Genomic DNA, 18402 nt, shown 5'->3' on the forward strand with positions numbered 1-18402 from the left:
AATTAGCGGTTATACACAAGCCAAATGCATCCTTATTAGCAAGGATTTCTGCTAATTATTTTGTTCTGGTTAAGTGCCTTTTCTGCCACTTGGTGTGTCAAGTTGAGGTCTACTTTGGACTCTACAGTGATGCTGCCAAGATTTGAATCCGTCCAAGTGAGACCTCCAGTGGTCTTTGCTGATTAAAGGTTTCAAGATTTGGCCCAGCTGAATTATGCCATGATTAATTCTGCTCGTTGCTGGGAGTTTTTTTCTCTTCCATCCCTCTGCTTCTTTCCTGAAGACCACATGCAAAGCAAGCCCAATAGCTGTGGAAGCAGAGGATGTATTTTTGTCTCCAGTATCTGGAAAGATTGAAAATAAAACAAGCTTGAACATCAGTAGCCTTCACTTAAGCTTTGAAATGGCAGGTTCAGTTACGGAGGGATGAAGCTGTATTTTCCTCTGTCATTACCAGCTGTGTAGAGGAGTGGCTCCTGGACATTCAGTAGTCCCACTGCTTTCACACAGATGTCAGGAGAAGTGAATCTGCCTTTGAGTTTGGTTTTCTATACTCTGTGGTTGAGGACTAACTCATAATGAACAGAGAGTGGTACTGTCATCCTCCGAGATCAATCCCCTGCTGTGCAGAGCTGTCCCACTTACTCTCTTATGGTATAGGGTATATATGACTCACTCGAAGGCTATTGGCACTTCCCACAGGCAACTGGGGGAGCAGTCCTCTGTGTAGGTGTGTCCTAATAGAGTGATGATGAAATGTGGAAACCTGCCTAGCCTCTTACTTATCCTTCTGTCTTTTTCAATAAATAAAATAAATTGGCTTCCCAGTAACTTGATGGGAAGGAGGGGGTTTTCTGGCAGGTTGCTGATGATAAGTTTATCATGCGACACGTCTCCGCAGACCAAGCATTAGAGTCAGACTGCTGCCAAGATGCCAGCTAAGGATTGCCCAGGAGCCCCAGGAGAACTGTGCTCCAGCATCCTGGTCTGTGGGGATTCACCACTCCCTGGGCACGTGGCCCTGGGGCCAGCCAGGTGGGCAGGGTGGTGGGCAAGCACAGCTGATGGCACAGTGGCCCTAATGACACAAATACATTGAGACTTGATCAAGACTCAAAACCACATGTGCTAGGAGACGCAAAGTGATTATTAATGCTCCCCCCACCCCCATAGGATCTCCCACCACTTTTGGAGAGCATTTCCGTCTGCAGTCCCTCACTGCAACTGGGCAAATCTGACACTGTTGGCCTCTAGCATGCCACTGGGGAGCTGTAATGGTCTTTAATTATCATGTGCATACTCAAGCTGATGGGAGTCAGCCCAGAGAGGAGGAGGCTGAGGGCAGACCTCATGGCGGTCTGCAGCTTCCTCACAAGGGGAGGAGGAGGAGGAGGGGCAGGCGCTGATCTCTTCTCTCTGGTGACCAACGCCAGGACCCGAGGGAATGGCAGGGAGATGTGCCAGGGGAGGGTTAGGCTGGGTATTAGGAAAAGGTTCTTCCCCCAGAGGGTGGTGGAGCCCTGGAACAGGCTCCCCAGGGAGGCATCACGGCACCAGCCTGGCGATATTCAAGAAGCACTTGGACAAGGCCCTCAGAGACATGGTGTGAATCTGGGGTTGTCCTGTGCAGGGCCAGGAGTTGGACTCAATGATCCTTGTGACATTCTATGATTCTATGAGTCAGTCAAGGCTTGTGATTTGCTAGGCTGCCCAGCACAGTGTGTGGTAGCTTGATCTGCAGAACTGAACATATGAAAGACTCATCAACTTCATTGGGGGGAAAAAAGTTTATACTTAGGATGTAATTCGTGCTTGGTTGCTCATTTGCTTTTCTACTTCTTTTATGGAGAAAATGCAGTTTTGGGGTGTAAACCTCTTTGGATATGACTGTAGAGTATAACTGTGCTTCATGCTGTGAGCCAAAGTATCCTTTTGGTTACATCTTTGCTCTCTGAGTACATAAATGATCTCCATCTCTGTCCTGTTACTTGTCCTTATCATCAGAAGTATGAACAAGCCACATCTGGGTGTCCCAGCTCTGTCACATCTCCTGGGTGATAGCTACATTTATTTCCCCTGTGGTGGAATGAAATACCTAGTTTTGTACAGCTTTCAATCCCATGCTCATCCAAATAGCCAGTTATCCATGTTTTTGTACACCTTATCTATACAGGTGCACAGGTGGAAGAACATTGTCCCTTCATTAATATGTATTCAAACCAATGACGGAGATAAGAGTAGACAACCACTTCCCTGTGTCTGTGTCAAATGGGTATTTCATGGCTGGCAGAGCTTTCTTCTCAGAAGTGTAGTATCTGCTGCCAGGTTCAGATATAACTGAATGTATGTGTACATACTGCACTCATCTGAGAACCAGGAGGCTACAAAAAGAATACTGTGCAAGTTATTCAGCTCTTCATTCACTGTAGACTAATAAGAGCTTCTCATTTTGTGAGGCAAGGTATGGGGATGGTTGCTCTGTCTGCAGCCAGATCACCCTTCCAAGAGTCAGTATTCCTCTTTAGGAATGTTTTAGTATTTCTCTTTAGGGCAATGTTTTTCAAGGGTTTTGCAAATAGAGCCTCCTTTTTTGTTCATCTATTGTTGCATGAAACCCGTTCAGAGCAGCCCACCTCAGCTCAGGAGCTGCTCACCACCTTTAACTGCATGTAGCTCCCCACATCTCCCAGGCAAGGGAGTGGGAATCAGCTATAATTACTGGCTGCACATGTAAATCCACACTCCTCCACGCTGGAAAAACAGGGCTGCTGCCAACAACTAAAAGATGGTTCACTGGTTTTGGCTGAGATAAATCCTTGCAGCCACTACTTTTATCTTTTTCACCTTTAATGATTAATTCATCATTAATATTTGTTTTGATGTGTTTCAAATTAAACAGTCTGGAGGTTTTTGCTCAAGCTTTGAAAGCCTTTTTGAATGCTGCCAATTGCATCCACTGCTTGGAAACTGTCATTCTGGTGGCTTGGTCTCCTTCTCCATGGAATTGAGGGAAACTCCTGAAGTCAGGGATGGCACTGACAGGGGGATATTCCTGTTGCCTTAAATGGGCTGCAGGTCCTACTGTGGGAATCCAACAATTTCGGAAGGTTATTTGGTCCCAGTCTTCCTGCTGGAGCTGTGAGTTATTGTAATAGAAGACCCAGAACTGGAATTTCTTTTTTTTTAAATGCTACTGAGCAGCCTTCACACAAAAATGCTTGAGACAAGTGGACACAAGGTTGGCTTCTAACTCCAGGTGTGCAAGCTAGGAATCCCTCATTTTTATTCTTGAAGTGCTGCTATTCATTTGTTACATTTGTGTGGGATTATATAGTTCCACTGGTGCCTAGCAAAAACCCATGCATCTGTGCCAGAGATGTTCAGCCTTTGTCTGAGCTCTGTTGTGATCTGGATACGAGGCAGAACAGAGCATAACCTCAGCCTGTGTCCCGGGGAAGCAACAAGCCTCTGGGCTCACTCGTTGCATGCTTAATGGACCCAGCAGCATGCCCAGCACAACAGCTGGAATCAGCTTTTGTTTCAGAAATGGTCAGGATACTGCCTCCAGCATCCCTTTTGCGCCATGCCTGATGGCTAAAATGTGCCTCCAGGAGGAAAATACATGTACTCTGGGCCTGAGGAGGTTCATACGTCTCCCTCCTCTTCCCATAAGGGAACAAAGCTATTTTTAAGATGAGCAAACAGTGTCCCCTTCTTCAAGCTGCACTGCTGTGCAGAGTGGTGCAGGAAGGCACGCTGCCGTGCAGACTGCTGGCGAGCAAACACCCCCGCTAGTAAAGGAGCCAGGCCATTCTCTGCTCACAGGAACTGGGGAAATTAAAAATGAACAGAAAGACTACACTGCTAGGGAGTATAACATGAGGTAGGGCATGAATCAGAAATTGCAAGGTGCATGTAGGTAAGTTTTGTCACAGCCAGTTAGTGTTACAGTTATTTAACTACACAGCTCAGGTTTCCAGCTGCAAAATGTCTCCAACTTGACATTATCACCGCGAAATCTCATGAGAATATTTTATGAACATGATACGTAAGGCTGGCATTTGTGATAGAAGACATACAGTGCTGGGGAAGAAAGGCCACTGAAATTTTTGGAAAGATTTCTGGTTCTTCAGCCTTCAGTAACAGGAGATCACAGAGGTGATGGGTAGGATCTGAAAGATGAAATGGAGAGAGGTCAAGTTGTAAAAGCATGAAACAAGGTCTCCTGATACATCCACATCCCTTCTCCACCGTGTGGTGGGTTATACCCCTCTGTAAGCCCTAGAGGAGGCAGCTGCATTGATAGCAGAATCACTCAGCATCCTGCAAGGACACCAGCTCAGGACAAATCCCATTCTGGCTCATTTCTTTGCATATAGAAAATTTTATGCCAAATTGAAGTGTTAAATTCTGAAATAACTAAACTGGCAAAAAAATGTTAATTTTAAAACCATCACCATCTTCTAAGTCTAATAGAAGCGTGTCTTTTGGTGGGCATCTGTCTCTCGCCTGAATTTTGGCTGTCCCTGCTTCCTTCAAATGCCTGCTCTGAGCCACTTGCTACCAGCACTGGGGCTTTTTTTCACAGTCTCCTCTTCAGTCACAGCTGAGGGAATATGTATGAAGTGATTCATCCCTCCATGTTTGCCTTTGTGCCCCATCTTCTAGGGCATCCAGGGTCTTTCTCTTCTAGCTCGTTTTCGAAAGCAGACAGGACTGTATGATGATGTTTCCCATCTGCTCCAATTAACCTGACAGAAGCACAGAGATCTTAAAATATCAGTAAAGACACTAATTTCCTTCATGTGTTGTGAGCAGTCTGTGGTTTGGAGACCACACTTGACCCCGAAGTTCAACTCCTTGGCCTTCCAGCCACAGAGATGTAGCTAATCTGGCCAGGCAATCAACACATGGGCACTGAACCATCTGGCTTTGAGCTGGAATTAGCTCTCCCTTGCCCAGTCCTTAGATCAAGCAAGGCAAGATGGGCAACGTGGGTGGGAACAAAAGGTATCGCGGTGGTAGGAGATCAGAGGAGGTCAAAAACGCCATCTGGCTGTGAGACATTGTTAACACTATTTCTATTTTTCTGCTCATAAATTCCATTTCTCTTTCATTTTTAATGCAGGGGAATATTCGATACTGACTCCAGTAAACCTCATCCAGCTCTTTGCAATAAACAAATTAAGACTATAACTTAAAAAAACCCCAGCAATCTAAATGCAGTTAGAGAGAAAAAGCAGATGTTTTGGCTTTGCAAGCTCTATAGATCCACCTTTGCTAAGAACAACTGACATCTGCCTGGTTTTGTTCACACCTCTGCTCTGTGTCTAGTTGAGGTTTTGCTAACTTTCACATTATTTGCATGTGTGTTTGTGAGTGAGAGAGAGGGAGACAGCTGATCTGAGACGGTGGAGACTGAAGCCCTTTCTGTAGCCACAGAAGCTGTCACCACTGCAGTACCATATATTTGTTGGCTGCGGGGGGAAGAAACTGTGCGTGGGATATGAAGTAGTGGAAATTAATCTCAGTGCCATTAAACCTTTCACCTTTTTTCTAAAGCTGTCTTGAAAGATGTCCATTTCAGGGGAGGGTGATACGAATCTGGTAGCCTATTACTTATCATGGGCTGCCGAACCCTCAGATGATACTAATCCAAGGATACAATCCCTGTGTTGACATGAGCATTTTTAAATTTACAGTCTTCCAACTTGGAACTTCACTTTTGTGTGCAAAAGAAAATAAAATCAACCAACCCCCTTTTTTCGCTCTGCAAACTTTACTGCAAGGAGCTCCACCTATACAGTTTCTGCTTGCTTCTTGTGAACTGCTTGGGGCCACGCCGTGTGGCTGCTTGGGGTCATCGTACAATGCTGTCAGTAGACTATTTGCTGACTATGGAACAGTGGTATAAAAGGCATTCCTGTTGAGTGGCCTGAAATCATCACAGAGACAAAAGGGTTCAGTCTGAGATACAAAATCCCACAAGATAGTTTGTGCCCTGTCTGAGCGGGAAAGGTCTGCTATAAAGTCAACTTTTACAAGATACAAGATACCAGAAAGCCAATGGATGAGAAAGACCTAATAAATACCAACTGTGCAAAACAGAAAAGCCTGAACTGGAGCTTACATTTCTTCTTTTCACACCAGAAAGTCCATGTGGGAGGGAAACCTGGACGATGGGAGAAGTGTCATGCTGAACTCTGTTCATGCAAATATCAGTGAGGCTATATGGGGAATATCCATCTGTAAAATACCCATCCTGGAGGATGTTTGGGGGCTACGGGATAAGGAAGGGAGGAGGTAGAGTTAGAGATGTGGTACCTCTCATCATACGTGTCTGATTTTCAGAAGTCAGCATTATAAGAGGCCTTGCATCAAGGTAAGGCACTGCAAGTCCCATGGACAGCATCATTATTTGAAGGTTTTTCTAGACCAGGAGTGGTGGGCACAGCTCTGCTGAAGTCAGCCAGCCATTTACAGGACAGCCATCCGTTACCTTCCCTGTACCAACCCTTGCCACCTCACTGACACTGTTCTCCTGTTAGCAGACTTGTTACATTTTCCCCTTGGTAGCAGGCTGGGTGGTTCCCATGAGTTTCCACACCATTATGAGCCATCCTGAAGACTTTTTGGTTGTTTTCTTTCATATGAGAGTGATCTGATACAATCACTCTGTGTCAGTATGTGTGAGACTGTCCTAATATCTGTTGAAATTATTGACTTATTTCAACCAAGTAAGACAGCTGAGCAGAGGGTAAGTTTCTAGTGTCTAGAAGATGTGATTTAAATCCTTGGCCAACTAGTGAATTCATCAAGCCCAGTAACCCCCATGCTGCTGGCAAAACTCTCTATATGTGGAAATAATGGAACATTTATTCACAAAGACATTTGGTTACTCAAAGCTACAAATCCTTACAGATTCAGGCTTTGTTAGTTCTGTCTTTCACAAAATTGTTTGTGCTTTCTTGTGGCATTTTATCCGTGACTCGTGCTGTTCATGGAGGTGTAGCATTAAATGTCACGTCTTGCAAATGTAGCACTCTGGCTTGGAAAGAGTTGTTACAGAGGGAACCTGCCCTACTTAAATGGCTCTCATGTTTGCCCAAGGTTTTTGCACAGTATTCTTCTAACGGATCCTAGTTTTCCGTGTTAAATACAATAGATGTTAATAGAAGTGATTCAATTATAGTTTTATAGCATGTTTTTGCAGCTGGGATATTTAACATGCTCTCCTGGCAGCTCAGCAGCCAAAACAACAGCAAAAACTGGGTCCTCTGCTTTTATCCGTGCAGAGTGTTACCCCTCTAATTAATGGTCTGCGGCAATAAGCAACAGTATCCTTTCAGCTCTTTGGCCTCTGGGACAGTCAGGAGCCAGCAGAGATGTACAGGAAGCTCAGGCATTAAAGGATTTAGTTTCCCTTATTGTACACCAACTTCCATATTTTAATCCTTTGCTTCTTAAAAGCAATCTCCAACTAAAGCCCATGGAATATATTGATTATTTTTTCTCAAATGTTGAAGTGAGTTTTACGCATTAGGGCTGGTTGTGATCCTATGGGACTTGTGCTCTCCTGGTGGCAGTGCATAGGATGTGGCAGCTCTGTTCTGGCCCATGGTGAGAGTGGATTTTAACATCACTGAAGCGCCACACCACATACTCATTACTACTCCAACGCTCCAGCACACCCAGTTTGGCATGATAGAAACTGTCATGCAGGGCCAAATGCCACTCCTGGTCAAGTTGGGTCTTGTTTCAGGGACAGGTTCCAGGTCCTTCAGAGGCAGACGTTTCTGTGTTTCAGCAGCACTGGATGCTCTAGCAGTCAGGGAAATGACAATTACCCTATCAACGCTCTTGTGCAATGACTCCACAACAAGCAAAGGGGACCAGTCTGTGCTTGGGGCTCTGCAGCAGATCAAACACTCTCCTGTCAGCCCTTGTTTGCACAGCTGCCATGCTCGGAAAAGTCACCTGAAGTCACTGGTTGCCCAGTTCAGTTTGCTCCTTTAAGTCTTGACTGGCAATTTGCTTGTATGTTAAAATATTGCTCAGGTACAGCACTGCCTCTGTTCATTTGCGTTGCTGACACCTTTGTAACAGCACATGGGCAGAATCACAGACCTGAAAGGTCGGAGGGGAAACTTGATAATTTTGCATGGCTGCATCAAGCCTTGAGGCTTGTGTCTGCCAGTGGCACAGCATCCAAAGCAGCACTGCCCTGGAAATGGTGAATCCATCCTTTCTTTTCATAGTTCCTTACTAGGATTAATCACTCTTCATGGGTTTTTTGTATACTTAAATTTCCCTGATTTCTCCCTGATCTCTAAATTTATTTTCCTCTTCTTTGTCCCCTGGATTTCAGCATCTCATGGGCCTTGTAGGGTGAGGAGTCCTGAGCAAATTGGTTACCGTATTGGCCCCTCTTTATTTCTGTTTTTATTTCTAGGCATCTTTTTTCTGTCAAATGGCCTCAAAACATTCTTGAAAATGAGCAAAGCAGCAGTGGCCAGAGGTGGCACCCACCCTTCGTGTCACAGATGGGGGATTCGCAGGCACACATCAGGGTGTGGGAGATGCCAGCAGCACCTAGGGTTTGCCAGGGAGGAGGGAGAGCATTAGGGAAAACGGCAAGTCTGATAAACGGGAGGTTACAAGTGTGGTAAGGGAGGTTTCCTTACTTGGGTGTTTCCTTGCTCATAGCAATTTACATAATCTGATACAATTTGCTTTAACCAAGCCTGTGTTTTGATGTTTACTTTCGGGGCTTTTCTTCTTTTTGGAAACAGTTAATGAGAACTGCTGTCACCCCAGCCCATGTCCATGTCCCCTCTGCTTCAGCCATAATGTTGCACCTACATACCACCACAACATTGATGCATTGCTTTGTGCAGAATTAATCCAGGGCAGTTTATCTGTTGCAGTGTGGGAGCCACACATTGGGAAGGGGGGAGGCCGGTGAGGAAAGACAGAGGGAAGAACAAGGCTGCAGAGAAGTGCAGTTAAGATCCTCTCACCAAGATGCAAAGGAGAAGAGATTGGAATAATACGGCTCATCAGCTAAGATCATACTCTGGGGTCAGGGGATCTGGTTTCTCAGCACCCTCTGCTACCTCCTCTCATGTGACTACAGAAAAACGCGTAGCTTTTCTGCATGCCACTTCCCCTTTTGTAAAATGAGAGCAGCACCTTTAAAAAAAATAAATCCTGGCAGGTCTTGAGATCAGATAGTCCGGTGAGTATTTCTGCTAAGCGAGATCACCGGTGGGGCTGTGTGGAGGCATTTGAAGGATTAGCAGAATGAATCCTCTGAACCTTTGAGATTCACTTGGCGCTTCTAGAGGGGGATAAAAATGGAGTTAATTAAGCCATTCCCAAATCCCTTCTGATCCATGACCATCAAGTAGCTGCTGCTGCACAATGCTTTCCTCAGCCCTTCATGTAGCCAAGCATCCGTGCAAGCCAGAAGTGTCTGGCTGTTACCTGCACGTCTGGCACTGCCGATCTGCTTGCAGAGGAGTGGGACAAACTTGTCCCAGTCCCCACTGGCCTTTGTGGTATTGCCAAAATGCTGTGAGAATATTGCACCCAATCTCCCAAATCCCGGGATGTTATTGTGATGAACACTGTTCGGCCTTGAAGGGTTAATTATTGTGTATCAGGGCTGTAAGTGATTGCTCACCCATGCTTCAAAGTGAAGAAAGGAGTACATGAATTTCTGCGGGTGGAGCGAACGGCAGAGGAGCGGGTGGCTGCTGCTGGCTGCAGTGACCTCTGCTGGGAAGCCCACCGCTGCTCTGGTCCGGCTTCAGCAACACAACCCGCAACATGGTCTAAACTGTAGGTTTCTTCCCAAGTGATTTCCATCGATCTTTTTTGAATTTTGAATTCCATTTTCCTTTGAATAGCTTGTCATTTAAGAGTCCATCTGAACAGAGAAATGCCGTGTAGGTCAAACTGCATAATTTGCAGGCACGCAATGTGCACTTCCCTGGGAATACTAAGCACTGTGTAATGCCATGATTAAGGCCCTGTTGGTCTTGGGGAGACTGAGGCAAAGTAGAAAAAAATGCTTCCCTCCCATCTCAGCAAGCCTCTCGAGTGCAGTGGCCATCAGCGTTTGGAGTGGCTGGTGTGCACGGGCATCACCTCCCAAAGGGATACTTCCTTCCAAGTACCCTCATCCCTGTGGGGATGGCTCCCTTTGTACTTTGGGGTGATTCTGCTGCCTTCTTCCCCGTTATGTTTTACATTCCCTGTCTCCCTGTACCCCATGTGCTCACATCCTGCCTCTGATTTCAAAGAGGGGCAGATTGGCTCAACACGGAGGACCCCGCAGTGGTAGGATAAACCCTTTCTCCCCCCTTCACTTTAGAACTGAGCAAGTTTATTGGCCTTCAGAGAGCGGAGTGACACATTACCCATTTGGTTTGCAAATCAGAAAGGGGAGAGGGTCTTGCGGCATCCCTCAGCATGCAGTGTTGCATGTCTGATGAGCTCTTTTCTCATCTTTATTTCTTGCCTCCCCGGCTATTCATCTTTGTGGGTAACCCACCTGTTAGCCCTGTGTGTGACAGTTAGGTGTTGCTGGCAGCTGCCTGAGGGGGGTTACGTTGGTTTGAAGAACCTCTGAGGTTCTCAAAAATAGAAATGCAAAACATTAATAAGTACATGGTAAAAAGCTTACAGCAGACTAAATTGGAGGCTTTAAACAGATAATGTTACAGTAGATGATTTGTATTAAAAATACCTTCTTGATTGTGATGGTATGAGGTACACAAATGATCATATGAATGTGCATGTGCATAGAGGAAAATGGATAAATACGTATAATAATTTCCAGTAAAAGTGACTATTTGCTTGAAATGTCATTTGGGATCCTAGTGTATCAACAAGCGAAACTGCCCTTGCCCCAACTGTAACCCTTAAAGAACCAGGCACTAGACCTGCATGGCAAAATAAAGGTTTCCAAACTGTGCTGCATAAAGCCAAGTGGGTGATGTATTGGCTTCCTGTTGTCAGTATTAAGAACTTAATTTGTGATGCAGTCTACCTGGAAATTTTGCTAAAATATCATGGGATTTTCCAGATATTTATGTAGAGTGAGGACCCTACTCTTGTATTTGTTGCTCTGACATCCTGTAGTGCATTATATTTGAGTTCAGCTATTGTTGATGTTAAATTTCCTGTCCGTGAAGGTCTTTATAAGAATGCAGATTTTGATGACTGATTATGGGCATAAATTCAGGTCAGTCATAATCTTACCAGTGAATTCAGAGGAAATTGGATTAGTCTGTGTTCTTAGGGGAAAGATCCTGCCGGAGTGCAGGGGACTTTCTGCTCTTAGCACCTTCACGCAGACGTTAGGGCACTTGGGACCGTTGAGGATGAGGTTCTGACACAGGATTAAAGATCTTAATTAAGCTACTTGAACCTTGAAACATGAAGAGAGTTTTGCATTTGCTGACAATGCACTCACTCTCTTTCTGAACGCATCCATCTGTTGTTTATTAAGTGGTCTCTGCTTAGCATTTCCCAGCTTTCTCTTGTTCTTAAAACAACCGTCTGCAATTGGTATAATTAATATTCTGCCCCTGGAGTTGCACTGGTAGTCTCTTTAGGGTTTGCACCAGTTAAATGTATCCTTTGGAAATTATTTGTAAGCATTTAAGGAGCAAACCCAGAGAGGCATTGCTCTGAGTAGTTAATTAGATGCATGCTTGTAGAGATGATTTTTCTCTTTAAAGCTAGCATTTTGACAAGAAGCTTAGTGGGAATGATGGGTGGGAACGGTGAGGGTGTAGAAAATCCATGAAGATGCTTGGAGCTGTTGCACACAAACCACGTGGTGTTTAATAATGCTGCAGGGAAATTTGGGCATCCAGGGCAGATATGACATTGGAGCAGGGCAAATTTGGTGGGACGGAGCTTGGGTCTGTCATATGGCTGCTGCCTGTCTATGCCAGCTTCTGCGCGGGGGCAAATCCCTGCCTTCTCCCTGCCTCCATCACCCCCCTGTGCCCTGCTTTGCTGCTGTCCTAAGACTTCAACCTCCACCCAACAATCTTCATGGATCTGACACAGGAACTGTAAACATCTAATGCCCCAGACACTTAACCCTTAAATATTTTGGCTTCAGAGAGGATTGGAGGAATTTCAAGTAATAACAGTATTCAGGGCTGCGAAGCACTCCTGACTGTTTATTTTTGTCAAGATTGTATTTTATGATGTTGAATAAAGCACTGACAAGTAGCATCTAACTAAAACAAGCTTTATGTTTTGCAGCCATGTAAAAAATAAGAGTCAGTATTTAATCTTATCTTATGGTTTTTCAGGATCAAGCATGAAAATATAGTTGCCTTGGAAGACATCTATGAGAGTCCGAACCATTTATATCTGGTCATGCAATTGTAAGTACTGGACCTAATGATGTTTTTGTGTCAAAATTGCCAACTTTTCTTGTTCTGGTTTTGTTTTTTAACCCAAAAGATGGGATACATGAGAGGTATTTGTCTTGTGTGCTGCAGTCTGCAAAATTCTCACCAGGTGGATAAAATGCATTTCCAGGCGTGATGGGCTGGGCTGTTGTGAAATTGGGAACTCAGGTGTTTTGTGAATAGTCTCGCCCAAATTAAACCAGAGCAAAGAGGAGATGTTAAGGGGATCAGAACTGGCTCCTTATGTATGGAGTTGCCACGGTTTAGTTCTCTGTGACTGAACAGAGACCTGGTCTGTACTGAGTGAGAGGTGACCCGAGACACCAGTGCATGGGTGCTGGATTTGCAAGAAAGCATCATCCTTGTCTCAGCAGCAGTATTAGCTCTTCTTGACACATCTCTCTCACCAGAGCCCCTTTTCTTTCCCATTTTCTCTCTCTGAGCCTGAGAAGATCAGGATCCCATCAGGTGCACAATATTCTGTGGCTGACCTGGTCCTCCCATCACACCCACCTGCTTCTCCCATCACACCCACGTGGTAGGGAGGAGGGAAGTGATGCTCATACTGCTTCCTCCCCCACCCCCCTTTCTGAAATAAATTACGAAACATGGTTTGAAGTTAAAAGTGTTTTCTTACCATCTCTAGTCTCTCTCTTTTTATAGTATGTCTTTGTTTTTTTTTTAAATGAGGTCACAGGAGCAGAACAGACAGGGCAGGCTAATAAAGAACAGCTGTGAGGAGCCAGATGTGCCATAGGGAAGCCTGGAGCATCTGATAGAGGCAGCTCTGGGGTTAAATACCCCATGGGAAGAAGCTGTTCTGCTGGCAGTATGGGAATACTAGTGCCCTGTACTTTTTTAATCTGTCTTTGTAGCTGTGCATTTCAGCCCAGAGTCCTGCAAAAGGACTTGCACAGGAACATCGGTGTCATACAAATTCCAACAAACCAGCTGGATTGTGGGAAGTACCAGTTCCGTGACCAGTTGATTCACAAATCCTTATTTTTGTTTAATTTTTTTAGAAAAAAAATAATCAATATTACTCCTACTTATTATTAGCTTGTTTAATGTTGTGCAACCCTCACTTTTCTAAATTTCTTGCGTCCAGACCATTGGGTTGTCTGAAATGTAGATCGGTAATCATAGGTGACACTGAATATATTTTAGTATAAATTTCTGCTTGCTCATAATTCAACACTTACTAGGAAATTATCCTTTCTGTTATAGCTGTATTGGTAAACCCAGTCAACTAATTTTCCAAGGGCCAAGTATTTATTTAGCTGTTCCAGATAGACACAGCTTCACTGATGCCCACCGGGGTGAGATGCCCTGCTCAAGTCAGGAGCCAGGAACCTGTCCACAGCATTCGGGTGGCAGGTCTGAGCACTCTCCAGCCCCAACAAATAGCTGCAGCTTGTGTTACGAGGTAGACCAAGACATCCTGCATACACATGCATTGAACTTTATCTGCCAGCAAGTAGGATCAATGCTTTTTATCATTCCTATTAAGAAAAATCAGGGAAAATCCTCAAAAACTGCGTTGTCATTTCATCTGAATATGGGCACATGAATGCAATCAAGGGACAGCACTGTAACAAATTCCCACTCACACAGAGAGCCCGTGTGGCAAAACTCGTGTGTGTGTGCTCTTAATCTGCCTCAACTATGGGGTACAACATGTTAGCTTAAGCTTAATTTTATTAAAGTCATTTGATGTTGTGCCAAGCTGTTGCTGTTGGCCCTCCTTGCTTCTGTGAATCAAACAAGGCCGTGGTGTTCTTTGCTCTGCACGGGGTATTTCCAGGGAATAACTCTTCTGCACTTTCTTGGAAAGGGTTGTGTCCCAAGGTGGAGAGGACAAGATGTCCGGGTACCCACCCTCATTGCTGTGGATGTTGCATTAAGGATGGTGCAACCCCTGTACTGCCTCTGAATATTCATCAATAGTTGGGATTAGGATCAATCGGCAGCAGTAGTTGGGTGGCAACTCCGAAAGACTCAAAATCAATCCTGCAAGCCCCCTTTCCTGGTTTCTGTCTGGGAGAAGGCGTGCATGGATAATCTCTTGTTTCCACGGTAACACCAACTTGTTGATACAATAGCTGTGAAGCATTGCACAGCATGAGGTATCTGTTTGTTTACATCTCTGCCCTATTTATTATTAGATACCTTGTGGGTTTTTTAGCTTCTCATTTTTGTGTATTTCTTCTAAACAGGACAATAGTTGCCTACATTTAAAACTGGACTTTGATATGAAGCAGAAGGGGGTCTAATCAAGCAGCTTTCAGGAAGAAGCATTTTAATTAGAAAAAAAAAGGGGTGGTAAAATTAGGGCCACTCAAAGCTCAGTATCATGGGCATGACAAATCTCAAATCCATATGCCCTTCTCCTTGTCCCATTGCTTGCTAAGTGGGCACTAACTAACGTTTCCCAAGCATGGACACCATTTTCATTACCAGCCTTTAAAGCACTCCTTGCAGTGGTGTGGGAAATCCATATTGCAGCCCCTGAGCGTCTCACAACACCTCTGTGGGAGAAGGCTGCTGGAGGTAGACCAAGCCTCCCTGTGTATGTTTGCCCTCTGGTATATCTACTTTTACTTGAGAGCCATGCTTGTTAGCAGTCCATATTGCACCTTGTTTATTCTGTCAAAGATATGGGCAAGCACTGGTGGCAGTGTCTGTGCTGGAGCTGGTAGGAAGAGATGTGAAGAGGCAGCTGTCCATGTTACTTGACACTGAATTTATTCCCTCCAATCCTTCTGGGAGCTCTTCCAGGTTTATGTAGCTGTTGGTTAATCTGTCCTATGTGTTTCCTGGCATGTTCATGGGGAGCTCTGATCTCTGGCTTTGGTTTCACCACCTTGTTTTTACATACATTGTATACAAGCATCATAAAATTGTTCAAACTGCCACAACCCTCTTAGTGTAAGGTAGGCCAATGTCCAGCTTGGAGATCCCCAGATTTGACAGCTCAGAATTTCATGTGCTGTCTCAAAGTGTTAACCTGCTCCTTAGAAGTAACCGGGCCATGTTTTCTTTATTTATTTTTCAAAAATACAGGATTTTCCAACCCAATGACTCTAAGTTTAGCAAGGTTACGGACAACTCCATGCTGTCATTTGCTGCAGGCAGTATTGCTCAGCTTTGGTATGTGGTGGAGTTACCGGTGCAGCTGCAAAGCAGAATACAGAAGTAGGATAATCACTGCCTCTCCTATGATGATTCTGCTAAAATTTTTCAGATACTATAGAAAAATACTGTAGAGCATTGAGATTTTGTCATATTTCCATTACGATGATGTGCTTTCTAACCAAGAAAACACCTGCTCCTTTCCAAACTTGGATTTCCTATAGTACCGTTAAGACCTACACAGGCAACAAAGACAAACACTAAAATACTCTGAAAGTTTAATTCCTTCTGGATGCTGGTTTAGATTTCCCTGCAGGGTATTGTAGAAGACAGGGGGAAATAAAGTGCTTTCAGAAAGAAAAGTTTTATTGAGCTGTGTCTTGGTATGATAGTAAACTTTATTAGGGAGCGGTTACAGGATTTTTGTTGCTGTTGGTGCTACTTGGCAAGAATTACCCTACCGTACCTTCTAAGCTGCCTGCCTTCACCTCGTCAGTGTAGGGAGATATCCCGATAACTTGTTGGGGTTAGTATTGTCACATACTAGTATTTCATTGGCATAATTGGCTTCTTTGGGTATTGATGATTCATTTTCTGCATGCTGGAAAATCATGTGTAAAATGGATTTACATAAACACGTCTCTTCCATCTGAGTGTTACGGGCCCGTTTGCAAATGCTGTTTCTGAGTGTGCCGCCTGGGCAGGTTGGAGCAGATTCCCTAAGCTCAACTCCGACTTCATCTGTATTGTTCGCCTGCGTTGAAGCGTGAAGCAGTGAAGTTTGGTTTCCTGCAGATCTGTGTACGCCCTGTGCTAGTCACAGCTCCACAGGACCTGGGGCTGTTGCCTCTCCTAAAGGATATGGGGCCACGTGAAAAATCAATGAAGACATTAATTTCCTTGTTCTCCTTTATTCATCTGTATTTGCTTAAAACACGTAGCAACTTAACATTTTTGCTCCCCCTACTCTTATGTCAAAGTTGAAATTCACCCATTGGGTTAGAAGTTACTAAGGGCTGGCAAACTGGGGTGGAGAGCCATTGCCTCACTTCATTTTGGAAACCAGGCTAAAAACAGGTCTAAAAAGCACCTCCAAAACTTATGGAATTCACGTGTCTGTCCCAGGGCAGAATATGCTGCCTGTGCTGGCCGATCAGCCTTAGCAGATGTTTTTCTAACCTGTTCTTAAAAACATCCAGTCGCACACTCCCCAGGGAATCAACACCATTGTTTAACGTCCTTATGGGTGCAGAGAATTTCCTAATAACTAAGTTTTCCAGGCTGCAATTTTAACCTGCTTTGCTGGAAGTCTTATTTCTGTAATTCCTCCTGAAGGTAACAGAACCATTCAAATGGGTATGTTACAGGAGCAGGCCCTGGAAAGCATGTGGCTGGGTAGATAATGATCGAACTTGAACACCTATGTGTTTCTCTGCACTGTTTTTCGCAGTCAAGAATAGTGCTGAATCCAGAGGAATTCTTATTAATACCAAACTCTAGTTAAAGAAAGTGAAAACCCTACCACCAGTCTGGTATAGTGTTCCACCTCGCTGAGAGGCTGTGCTCCCAAAGAGTTGGCCTGATCCTCTCAGCAAGAGGGCTTCTTTACCTGCATCCTGTCAGCTGGTGTTTCTGGTTCTCCAAGGAAACTGGAGTATTTCCCCTGCGTGAGGTCTTTTGAGGCTCTAATGACTCTGCTCAGAACAAGCTTTTAGTGTCAGCAGCCTAGATCAGTCAAAATGAAATGCTTCTCCTAATCTTTGCAAAAAACCACAGCCCAAACTGAGCCTAAAACCCTGACCTTGGGGTTTTTCCAGCTTGGCATCTTAACTCTGCTGAATTATTCAGATGATTTCCATCACAGAAAAGCCAAGATGACGGGAGCTCCTTCCTGCCAGGTGGAAGTCACGCACCAAGGAGAGCCCTGCCCAGAAGTCTGCAGGCTCAGAGTCCCAGTGTCCCGTTCCTGCTGTTTATCAGCTCTCCTCCACCACACACAATCACCTTATAACCTTGTGATGGCTTGGGAGGCAGCTTAAACAGGCAGGTACCTACCTGTGGTAAAATCTGCAGAATTTTTTATTATTACTGGATCTACGCTGCTTGAGGTTTTGCCTTTCACCTGTATACTTTGCAAATAAGTGGAGTGCTCAGCCATGATGAAGTGCCGAATTCCCTTTGTTTTTTGAAAGCCCAATGCCTGAGCGCGCTCCGAGAGCAGCTGAGCGTGGACGGGGTGTGCAAGTGACATTTCAATGAAAATATTCAGCTTCCAAGAAAAACAACAGACAATGGAGGGAAGTGCCGTGTTTGCCAGGTTCCTTAAGGAGTCTAGCAAGGACGCACTGCGTTACAAAACAGCGATAGGCACGCCAAGCTGCTATCACATCAGGATGCTAATTAAAGCAAAACATAGATCTGCCACACCACATACTTCGATGAGATTTATTCCCGTACTTGGGTTTTTTGTGCCTGTAACACATTATGCAAAAGACAGAAGGAAATACCTCTGCATTCACAACGGGACTTGTATGAACGATAAAAGCAAGCTAGGTTGTCTAGCAGCAGAAAATACTTATGTCCAAGCACCTGAGAGAAGCCCCTCAGCATCACCTTTTTCTGCAGTTCATGTGTTTATTATCATAATTAGTAAAAACAGTAATGGTAACAGGAGAAACAATACCAGTAATGAAGAACACTGGAGCTGATGACCATGGGCCAGGGGATTCAGTTTGATTAATGATACAGGATAGGAGGTCAGCTGCACACCCATAGACTCTGCTCTTTATTTCCAACACTCCTAGCTCACATAAGGTGTCTTAAAAGGGCC

The 18402-nt window shown here is 44.7% G+C and overlaps 1 protein-coding gene across 5 annotated transcripts in view; it reads left to right on the forward strand.

Moving 5' to 3' along the window:
* Window positions 1-18402, forward strand: part of CAMK1D (calcium/calmodulin dependent protein kinase ID) — a 293586-nt gene that overhangs the window by 188318 nt on the left and 86866 nt on the right. For all 5 annotated transcript variants that reach the window (XM_064443201.1, XM_064443194.1, XM_064443209.1 and 2 more), the window contains one exon: window positions 12339-12413. In XM_064443201.1, the coding sequence (XP_064299271.1) occupies window positions 12339-12413 (75 nt within the window). The remainder of the gene's footprint in view (window positions 1-12338; window positions 12414-18402) is intronic.

This window comes from Phalacrocorax carbo, chromosome 1, assembly GCF_963921805.1.
Source record: "Phalacrocorax carbo chromosome 1, bPhaCar2.1, whole genome shotgun sequence".
Classification (NCBI taxonomy): domain Eukaryota; kingdom Metazoa; phylum Chordata; class Aves; order Suliformes; family Phalacrocoracidae; genus Phalacrocorax; species Phalacrocorax carbo.